Here is an 11,068-nt window from a genome sequence, read left to right as displayed (position 1 = left end):
AAATATGCTTTCACACCGCTTCCGAAGGTTGAAAATGAGTAGGACCTAATTTACACCAGGCGCTATCATGCAAATCTAACGGATAGACCTATTTTTACACCAATGAACTTATAGAGCACCATTCTACGAAAGAAGTAGTGAGGTTACAGTCAATAATCATCAGATAGAGGGATCTCTACAGCATGCTGCATTCAGCTATACTTTGACGAGCTCATAAGTCAAAGAGTAGCTGTTATATCTGCCCTTATTGTTTTGGTCCTGTCTCTGCGCATTTTGAGACTATTATTCCCACAATTTTTGGTCCATACTAAAATCACAAAGTAATTTCTTATATTTTCGAAACCCCCTAGCTAGAACTTTATCTAAAATAATCTCCCTACAATTCCCACGGATGGTATTGGAAATCATTATGTTTACATCAAAAATTATTTCTATATTTCGAATTGGGTCAATTGCATTTTCTGACATTCGCTCATGATGAGAGTCAGTCGCAAAGCTTCGATCGGAATAAATTTGACAATATCAACATATTGTTTGCTGCAATATTAAGGTTCTGTGTTTCTGAAACCCCATTGTGATAAAGGTCTAAGACACCTTCAACTTCTCGATTGCAATGCGGCGGTCTATTTGAATTACTATATAAGTAAATTTTTTGTTAAACCTTTCCCAAAAATGCTTGAGACCTTACCCATTTAGAAACCAAATATCAAATACTTATAGCAAAATAATAATAACATCAGACAGCGCTGGGTTCTATTACAAATCTAGCCATCCTATCACATATACTCAATACTTGAAGTTATAAACATTTCGTAACTTGTCGATGCATCCTCTGAAACGACACTCCGTTCAAACCCTAACACAACATGGCTAAATACGCCAACTGTGTTCTATGGTTTCGGCAGAACTCTTTTAGATTAGCTATGGCTGCTCTCTAGAATGCGTTGACGAGAGATCCCTCGAGGCTACATCGCGTATGAATTCAAAGTACGAGTGATTCTCCCGACAAGGTTTGGAACAATAACAACAAACTTAGGCCTCATTCTCGCCAAAATCCCGCACCCTGAAGCTAAAACTGTCATATCGAGACTATAGTTTCTGCTGCATATCTCCAAAGTGCGATAATGATTGTTTAGTAATTATTGAAGGACGATGGTTAAAGTAATAGTTTGATGTATTGCCAATTGACTTATACCACCGGGAACCTCAATAAGTTTGAAAACTTTAAAAAGTCAATTCCCGCAGTGTAGCGATCATCTCGCTATAAATCTTACGTGCCGATGGCGCATACATTTCAATTTTCAATTATTTTGATTCAAATGTCGTGTTTGATTTATACCATGATGTAAGTCTGAGGTATAGGCTATGGTTTCGTGTACAATAGGGCTCTTCAAAAATGACTTTTTTTCTCAAATCGTACTGGCTAGTTGATAAAATTGTTAGGTTACCTAATTTAAGCCTCCACACAAAATTTGGTTCAATTCCAGCCAGTAACCGTTTTGCTACAGGAGAAGAGAGTATTTATCTATTATATAAAAATAAATAATAAAAAATTTGAAAATTTTCTGTTCACCCCATGAAAGTGTTAGGCTGTCTATAGCAACGATGTTCACCAAATTTGGTTCAATTCCAACCCGTGGAGTTATTGCCGTCGAAAAATTTTGATTTGAATAAAATAGGATTTACGGTGACCGATTCTTTGTTTATTTATTATAGTTGTGCTCACCGTAAATACTATTTTATTCAAATCAAAATTTTTCGACGGTAATAACTCCGCTGCCACTGGTTGGAATTGAACCAAATTTCGTGAGGATCGTTTCTATAGAAAGCCTATCACTTTCATGAGGTGAACAGAAAATTTTCAAATATTTTATGATTTATTTTTATATAATAAATACAGACTTTCTTCTCCTGTAGCAAAGCGGTTACTGACTGGAATTGAACCAAATTTTGTGTGTAGGCTTAAATTAGGTAACCAAACAATTTTATTAGGTAGCCAGTACGATTTGAGAAAAAAAGTCATTTTTGAAGAGCCCTAGTGTACAAGGCTGCATATTCATACCTGTACATTACTGGTGCTACACGGGTGTTAACACACATTTTTTTCGCAAAGAGTATATGGCGGGTTGAGCTGACCGTCACTTCCCTGCATGTTTTGTGGTATCGAGGTCCAATTCGGCCCGCAACATTTAACCATAGAATTATCGTATGCAATGCGAGTAATCCTTACTGTATTGACCATAACTGAAGATACGACACACGTGAATATCGTGGTAATCGCGCCGCTGTAGCGATTAGCATGAATTGTGATTACTTTCTTCTTATGCAAGTATTTCAGTGACTATGTTGGTAAGTCATTGCCCAATTCCTCTAATGTACTCGCAATGATATCTCACGAGAATTGGCAATGGTTATTGAAAGGTAGGCAGTATAGCCTTGTACGTGACAATAATCCTTACCAAGCCGCAGTCAAAGTAGTGATTGGCGATACTCACGTATCACGAATTCATAATGAATTACCCTGGTCTAAAGACATAACCAATTCAGTAAGTGGGTCTGGTAGGCTTACATATTCCAAAAAGTAGAAGTGTTTATTACTGACCACGTAAACACCTTTCGTTATATACATATGATAAACCTACCTATGAGCTACATGCAGAGTTGCGTCCCGAGCTCGGCTCATTGTTTTCGTCTGGGCCAGTGGTTCTTGACCTTATCTCCAGCGCCCCCAGGGGGCGATTTGGATTGTAAAAGAGGCGGAAACGCTCAGGGAGCCAAATGGGGGTGGGTGGGCTCAGGGGCGGTATGGAGGGCGCTGAAGAAAAGTTGCCTCGCAGTAGATGGTGTAGTAAGGGCGTATGATTATATAGTAGAACAATAGTTCTATATATCCCTGAGTTCTCATTGCAAACTAACATTGGACAAAATCTGTCTAATCACAACGTTTCTCGTAGCGCTCATTGCGAAATATCCACCGACGATGCTTCCATGAATGCAGTGGTTTCTTTTAATTCACGTAAAATGAATTTGGCGTACTTTTGGATTGCCGATTCGCTGTTAAAACACTCCCGTCACGCTAGCTACTCCAAGTCATTTCGACACCTTTTTATCTTTTATTGTATCGCAGTTATGTGGTGTTTTGGAATGATGACAATATTAATAAACTGATAGCTTGGGTTATTTTACACAAAATATTTTGAACTAGGTATTGTACCTTGCGGCGCGGAGCATGTCGAAATCGAAGAGTATACTGTACTAAACAACTTTTGAGAGTAATGCCCTTTGTACATAATATATGCTTTAAAGCTTTTGGACCAAAGTGATTACCTAAATATACTTGTATTTGAGAGCTACAAAATTAAATCGTCAGAATCTTCCTTCATCGTATCATAAAGGATGATACTGCTTAGTGTTATTACCCGCATCCACGTTAACGCCAAGAGCTTGGTGCCGTGCTAAATTTAATGTGAGCAAATATCTACCACATTTTCAGTTGATTTAGTAGCCACACAAAGCAATACTACAAAACCCAATACGATTAACATCCCCGTTTGGCCAATCGCCCGTAGGCCTTATCCGATGGTTGATATAACAACCTGGATTTGATCCCGAAAATAGCACCTACAATTATATCGTTAATTAGTCGAGTGGTCTACAGGTGAGTTCCCAACCCGAAACCGGACTTCAACCGCTGACACATTGTTTTTTATTACAGGCCTTTAAAAGGGGCGCTAGACCCAGGCTATTTTTGATAGGGGGCGCTGGAGAAAAAAAGGTTAAGAACCACTGGCATAAGCTTTATTAAGCACTGCGGTTGCAGAGAGATTGGCAACGAGCTATCGACACCTGTAGCATGCAAGGACCCAGCAATGACTATAAAAATAAACACTGCACTGTCTCTGATCATCAGATATAGATATCGCTATAAGGATGGTATTCTAGATATGTCAGTCATGCCTATATAACTCATGCTGTTACGATAAAACAAGAGATGGCCAATAGTCTATTTGCTTCCTAAAGTTCAATGGACATTTCTACGCAATATCGAATACGGACTGCGTTACAGATCCTAAACATAGCTCTAATGGATGAATGAACGATATTTATTGCCGAAAAAATCATGAAATACTTGAACTGTAATGCGAACAAAAAGTACAAAAGTGAACTTTGAAACAATTCATAAAAAGTAGTTATACTTTTCCTCGTTTCAGGGATAATGCGAAATGGGTCTTCCATAGGTCTATGCGATGTAAACATGTTTGCGCATTGCCAACAAAGTGATATATCCTGGACCAGTATGGCATGCGTCGAAAAAACATATTGTTTTTGCTTCCAGAATATCAAAGTTGCTGCATGTAATCTACAATGTACAGTGTCAAGAGACAAGGTTGGCTGGAACCCGTGGTATATTAGTGTAGAATGTGGATTTTCTTGGTGCTCGTGTGAGTTACCTGGTTGTCGCCGACATCTAAACGACAGTATTCTACCTTAGTAGCCCAGCGCGTAACACATTCCCTGGCTACCTTTGGCGGATTCACGAATTGGTACGGTGGTAAATGGATTCGGCATAAGTGCATAGGGTGTTTTAAACTTAACGGAGACACTGCTTCAACTCTTCGTGGTAGCAATCTACTTCAGGATAGCCGTGATACATGACATATACGCAATCGCAGTCCGCGGCGTCATGCGCTTCAGAATCGTGGCATTTCGACTCGCCGTCCATGCAATAATGCTTATGCGCGATCTCTATCATCCCGCCGTTGATGTAATAATCGCGCAGATCAGGTTCATCTAGCATGGCGTAGGCGACGACAGTGTTTTCGGGCGGGATTCCGCTGTGCTTATCGAATGCGATCAGGGATCCGGCTTTGATGAAGTATCTCCTTGCTATTCCCCGGTGACAGTACTTGGAGGCTTGGAGCGCGAAGTATATCAGTGAGAATCCAAGCGACGCAGATGCCGCCTTCATGGCATTAATTACATTTTCTTGCGTCCAATTATCTTCCCTGTTAAAAAGGACGGGATCACATCATCATTACGTAATGGTTTTGTTCGGTGATTCTCAAATCCCAACCGCAGCTGGGTAGCTTTTTTGCGACTCGGATTGACTTCTGAACATGCCACAAAAATATAATAGACAGTTTTTTTCTTTCTAGGAATAGTTATAGTAGGGTTACCATACGTCCTCGTAAAATTCGACTGAGATACAATAAATCAACACTGAAGTGACGCTCCGGCGGCGTTTTTGGAGCTGAGCCGGAAAGTTAACCTTTTTTTTCAATTTACTATAATTCCGGATTTTACTCCAGTATAGTAAGTCTGAACATTTTGAAAAAGTGTCCTCTTTTCAGATTTCCGGAATATGGTAACCCTAAGTTATAGTCAATTTCTATATATCAATGCTAAAATCGGAATATCAGTTATGTCTGAAGTCGCCCAAGGCCGCTTCTGAAAACGGGGAAAGAGAATTCTTGCAGACTATAGCGTCAAACGCATGGATGAATACCCGTCAGACAATGATATATCTTGAGTTCTGCTGGTCATATACCTTTATAGATCGTGTCCGTGAAGAGTAAATTTCGACACAATCTTACTGACATCAAAGTAACGGCTCATAGTCAAGTATAAATTGCAATATTACCAATATTACTAAGCGTATAATCCCCCACAAACTTGTGCATGAAGTGCTGGAATGTATGAAGAGCAATCACACATAACGATATCTATAGTATGCTGTAGTGATGATATGCGTTTGCAGTTTTTTCAATATATATCACTCACCAATCTGCCTATCAATGTCTATCAATGCTAAGATAACCGATATAGAATATATAGAAGTCTATATGCATAGTGCATGCTTTTGAATAAGCTGGATTGTGAGATCCGTAGGTAGGCTATATCTACCTTCACATTTTCGTTATATTTAGCCTACTCGAGTGCTTTCACGCGGCTCCATAAGCGCTCTGAAGTTAAAATTGCGGCTCCGACATCCAAATAAGTTGGGAACCAGTAGGCTATGTTCCACATCATCCATACTGTCGTGGCGTCATAGGGAATGATAATCGATTTGGAGCTTAATACTTTACTCAGAATCGAATCACTCAAGAACTCGATTTTGCTCAGTGATAACCAGAACTAGAAATCAAGCAAACTTTTCCTCTTTTATGCTGTATACATACATGTATAATACGCTATACTGACTTACCGCAACTGCATGATTGCACCTTTACGGTCGATTGACATCAATTTTGAAAGGTATACGACGTACTTCTCGCTGCGCTGGTAGACGCCGATGAGTCCGTATACGATCTCATCTTGTCCTGAAGCCGTGTGTTTCTTAACGCAGGCCAAACCGGCCCTTCCATTGCTGTATTCAGTCTGTCAATATCAGAGGCGGTCGGAGAAAAAAATATTATACTTTATCGAAGTACACACGCAGTGGTGGCTTTTAGGGTGGGCGAGGTGGGCGGTCGCCCCCCCCCCCTGGTCGAAGGGGCCCCCATATTTGGATTTTGCGCTTTTTTCAAGGAGAATGACGAATAAACATGGAAGTCCGTGCACCAAGCAAGAATATGATTCCGTACAGATGTGTCAATCATCATCGTCAAATCACTGCATTTGTTAGAAATGTCCCGTATCCCGATAATCATCACGTCGCTGCATGCGGTAGAATTACTTAGTTTTTATGTAGTCTATCCTTGCACACATGCAAAATAGACATGGCCGAATCCAGCACCTGGGCAAACGTTAGCGTTGGCGAAAGATAGATAATAATAACCGATGCGGAAGGGGGGTCTGGGGCCCCCCAGAAGTTACGGATAGATACTTATAGCCCCCCCCCGATAAGTCTTGCCCAGCCCCCCCCCCCACCCGTTCGTAGGGCCACCACTGTACACACGTATATTTTAACTACTTGATCCACCCAACCATGGGCGATATTTATTTATTGACTGTTTCCTATATTTTACACAATTTTTAGGTATAATTAACAAGTTTTCAAACTTGAATTTAATTTAGGGTTACGGCTGCATACCACCCGTCGAATACATCTTCTTTGTGAAACCTCTAATATATAGATAGACTATAGCAGAGTGGTTCTTATGCTTTTTCTTTTCGCTGACCACTTTGACTTCTGTAGCGAATTGTGCAGCTGCATTGCTTGTAATACGCGGCTGTATCGTGAAAATCCACACCATCGATTTGATATGAACGCGTGGAGAAAATCAATTTCAACAAAGATAGGTGGTGGCGAATGTAATAGTTACCCGTAACGCTTCAGATATGGGTACGAAATATATTGCCCAAATAATGAGAAACAGCACATATAATGTCCAGTTTAGGGTTATTTCCATGTAGCAGCTCATAGTGAAATTATTCCGGAATAGTGAGTATTTATATCACAGGATAAAATTGATGTTTTGCAAACAATTTTTTTTATACCCGAACAAATCATCTCTAAATTCAGCAATATGTCTGTATCAGCTGTCTATTAGCAATTGAAATGAGAGTGCTCAGTAGAATATTACATCTCAGACGGCCATTATATTTATACGAGGCCTGAAGATGGAGAAATTATGAAGCGAAGCAAACTCGTGATTTCGCTAATTGAAAAAATACATACAGATGAAGTTGCCCACCATTTTGCAAATTTTGAGATTTGCGAACTCCTGAAAATGCTTCGCGGACCCCCAGTCGAGAACCACTGCTATAGTACATTCCAAACCGTATATTTCCACTCCCGCTAGAAGTTGTTTTGAGATGTGTTAGCAATCGTTCCTTTGACATTCAATTGAGTAGGAATCTTACGGCTGTAATTCCACTACTACGTGAGTTACCAATTTCCACAACCTTAACTATCTCTCCATTCGTTAGTGATTGGCACGACGGTTGGAGTATACTCGAATGTGAATCGAGGATTAATTGTAATCATTCGATGCAATTTTTCGATCTGAAAGGCTTTCAAGCCCCATTGGTGGTAATTCAGCATGTGAACAAGTAGTACTCTGCTACGCATGTTTCTGAAATGACATATTTTTGTAGTCGCGGACAACACTCAGCATTGCGAGAAATTGCTATGAAATAGGTATGGTTGAAGGTAGCCAGATAGCGTAGTGGTGGATCCACAGCTGCAACACCAATAGGTTGAGGGTTCGCTTCCGACCGAGGTCGACTTCAGAATTACTTCCTAAGTGTTGGAGGTTTATCTGGGCTCCTCCTCGTCCCTCAATTCCCGTGCGCGGCGCCTTAAATAGGCCTAAAATGGAGCATATACAAAATCAAAATAACGAATATCGACATGATGCGAATGACCATTGTAGTAGAAAAACACCATGAATACCACAAACAACAAAAGCCATGGTAGAAAAATAATCATGGCAAATGAGATTTATAGTTGTAGTAGTATAAGTGATAGATATTTGAACCTTTCACATATGCCATACTGTTATGACGTAATAATGGTTGTTACTGATATAGTCAGCTCTACTCAAAGCATGTCGTTCATTTCAAAATCGAATCCCTCACATTCTCAATCATGCTAATCCCTACTGGGCGTACAGCATATTTAAGAGATAACTTGTCCGGTCAGACCACTTGGGGATATACTGACCTCGTAAACGTAATCGAAATAGGCTGATATGAATTTCCTGCGCTTTTCTGGGTCCGGATGAGACCGTCTGAAAGTTGCAGAATTTTGAAACGCTGCCGCGCACAACTGCATAAATTCTTTCCAATCATCTTCGTTTTCAGTGCATAGTAGCAACCGTTCGCTGCAACCGGAATAATGGCGATAAATCAAAATGTATCTCAAACTTTCCTTGCGTATAAACCAGAGAAAGAATATTCATTAAAAGTCGTCCGTAGTGTACAAGGCAGTGATGAATATGTTATGACGGGTAAATCTAGAGATGATCATCAACGTAGTAGCCATCTATCTGCTTATCTGCCTGTTCGGTTTTGTCACGAGCAAACTATATTTAATGGCATGATCTGTGATCGAGAGAGGGAGAGACAAGGAGATCCTCTTGCTGCGTGAACCGGAACATTAACAACAAACAAATTTAGTATGCAGAAGAATACCCAAAAACAAAAACACATACACAATAATATTAGTGTGTAACTAACTAAATAACGTTACAGACGGATGCCGGTGATATGATCCATTAGAGGAATTACCAATAGTGTCAATGTAATGCACTGGAAATGCTACCTATTTCCGAAATATTTTCCTCTATTTCACGAGTCTGAAGCGGTATACTATTTATGCTAACGAAGATGTGATAATGTATCGAATATGCATGAAATGCGTAATTGTAAAATGTTGCTGTAGTATCCAATCAGTAACATACGCAATGAGCATGGATCGCTGGTAATTCATTTTCATAATGCATACCTAACAATTTCATGGGGTTGACCGTAACATTTGAAATAAATATTATTTCTTTGAATAAATCTAAATATTTCAATTTGCTCTGCCGCGGCTTTGGCTGGTTGGAATTGAGCCAAATTTGGTGCGCAACTTTTACTTAGGCAGGCAAACAATTTAATCAGTAAATGCCCGGAGTCCGGAAAAAAAGTTATTTTTGACCAACCGTAATACGCAGCCAGTTGATAACGAAGTACTTCTAATTTTGAGCGCGCAAACATGGTTTGCTTCGTTTTACCATTTACTCAAAGGATGATGATCCTAGGCTACTAACTATTTACATTTTTCACTTTGAAATTGTAAAGTAGGAAATTGCTTCGAGCTATGCTTGCATATTGGGATTTCAAAGGTGGCCACCTCCTATTAATATGGGCTAAAAGTATATAACATATCGACCAGATCTATTTTTTTAAACTTCTTTCTTCAGTACTTTTCGCATCCCTGTTACCTACTTCTACTCTTTGAAATTTCTACTACAAATTAATTGGGTATGAATTTATGTCGTTACTTCTACTTCTACTAGAGTATAGCAACGCCGATCACCGTGATCACTCTTGCTGATCAGGTATTATATCCCACCAATATGCGAAACTGATTCTCAGAATTTACGTAGGCTATACTGTCAATCCGGAAATATAGGTGAGGCATGACACTTGAAATTGTCACGCAACCCACTCAAAATAGTCACGCCTTTCCACTTACCCTACAAAAACACATTGTACAGTCGTCGCGCTATCAAAATATCTGATAGCTAATGTGAACTAACATTTAGCGTCAGTTCATTCGGTGGTATTATTGATACCAGGTATACTTTACACGTGAAAGCAATTATTCCCACTATTTCGAGCGAAGGTGAAACTGAACACTTCTCACCGGCCTGTGGATATAAAGCTGTATCAGCTGTACCAGCTGTATCAGCTGTGTCACCCCGTGGATATAAAGCTGTATCAGCTGTATCACCCTGTGGATATAAAGCTGTATCAGCTGTATCACTGAGTGGAGATAAAGCCGTATCACCCTGTGGATATAAAGCTGTAACAGCTGTATCACCCTGTGGATATAAAGCTGTATCAGCTGTATCACAGCTGTATCAGCTGTATCACAGCTGTATCAACTGTATCCCGATCTTATAGGCCGATTTTATCATGAGTTATTGAAAATTTTTGCGCTTCACGCTGGCTCACTAAACATTACAACAAACAATAATTTCGTTGCAAAAGGCAAAAGCGAACGACGTGGTGGGGGACGGTTTATCACCCTATAAGAGCGCAAGATTCCAGGTTTTTCGAAAGCCTGACGAAGTTGTTTGTTCCTGCCAACGGGTATACCCACCCGGAGATGTTTAATTAATTATTATTCGAGGGGTCCTACCTTTTCAAACACACCTCACTCAGTTCTACCGGCCGGTAGCCGAAATTAGATTACGTGAGCAGAGAGACGTTATAAAAATCATGAAATACTTGAACTGTAATGCGAACAAAAAGTACAAAAGTGAACTTTGAAACAATTCATAAAAAGTAGTTATACTTTTCCTCGTTTCAGGGATAATGCGAAATGGGTCTTCCATAGGTCTATGCGATGTAAACATGTTTGCGCATTGCCAACAAAGTGATATATCCTGGACCAGTATGGCATGCGTCGAAA

At 39.9% G+C, this 11,068-nt stretch overlaps 1 protein-coding gene across 1 annotated transcript; it reads right to left on the bottom strand.

The window, feature by feature from the left end:
• Positions 1 to 4,393: 4,393 nt before the first annotated feature.
• On the bottom strand, positions 4,394 to 8,799 carry LOC145435324 (uncharacterized). Its single transcript, XM_080312618.1, has 3 exons — positions 8,609 to 8,799; positions 6,206 to 6,378; positions 4,394 to 5,006 (listed from the first exon to the last, which is right to left on the bottom strand). The coding sequence occupies exons 1-3, from the start codon at positions 8,717 to 8,719 to the stop codon at positions 4,592 to 4,594; spliced, it is 699 nt and encodes a 232-aa protein (XP_080168744.1). The 5' UTR covers positions 8,720 to 8,799; the 3' UTR covers positions 4,394 to 4,591.
• Between the last annotated feature and the right edge of the window lie 2,269 nt (positions 8,800 to 11,068).

Source organism: Botryllus schlosseri, chromosome 3, assembly GCF_051294905.1.
Source record: "Botryllus schlosseri isolate E-star chromosome 3, Bs_hap1, whole genome shotgun sequence".
NCBI lineage: Eukaryota > Metazoa > Chordata > Ascidiacea > Stolidobranchia > Styelidae > Botryllus > Botryllus schlosseri.
The sequence above is the reverse complement of the archived record's forward strand: the minus strand, read 5'-3'. Positions and strand labels throughout refer to the sequence as shown.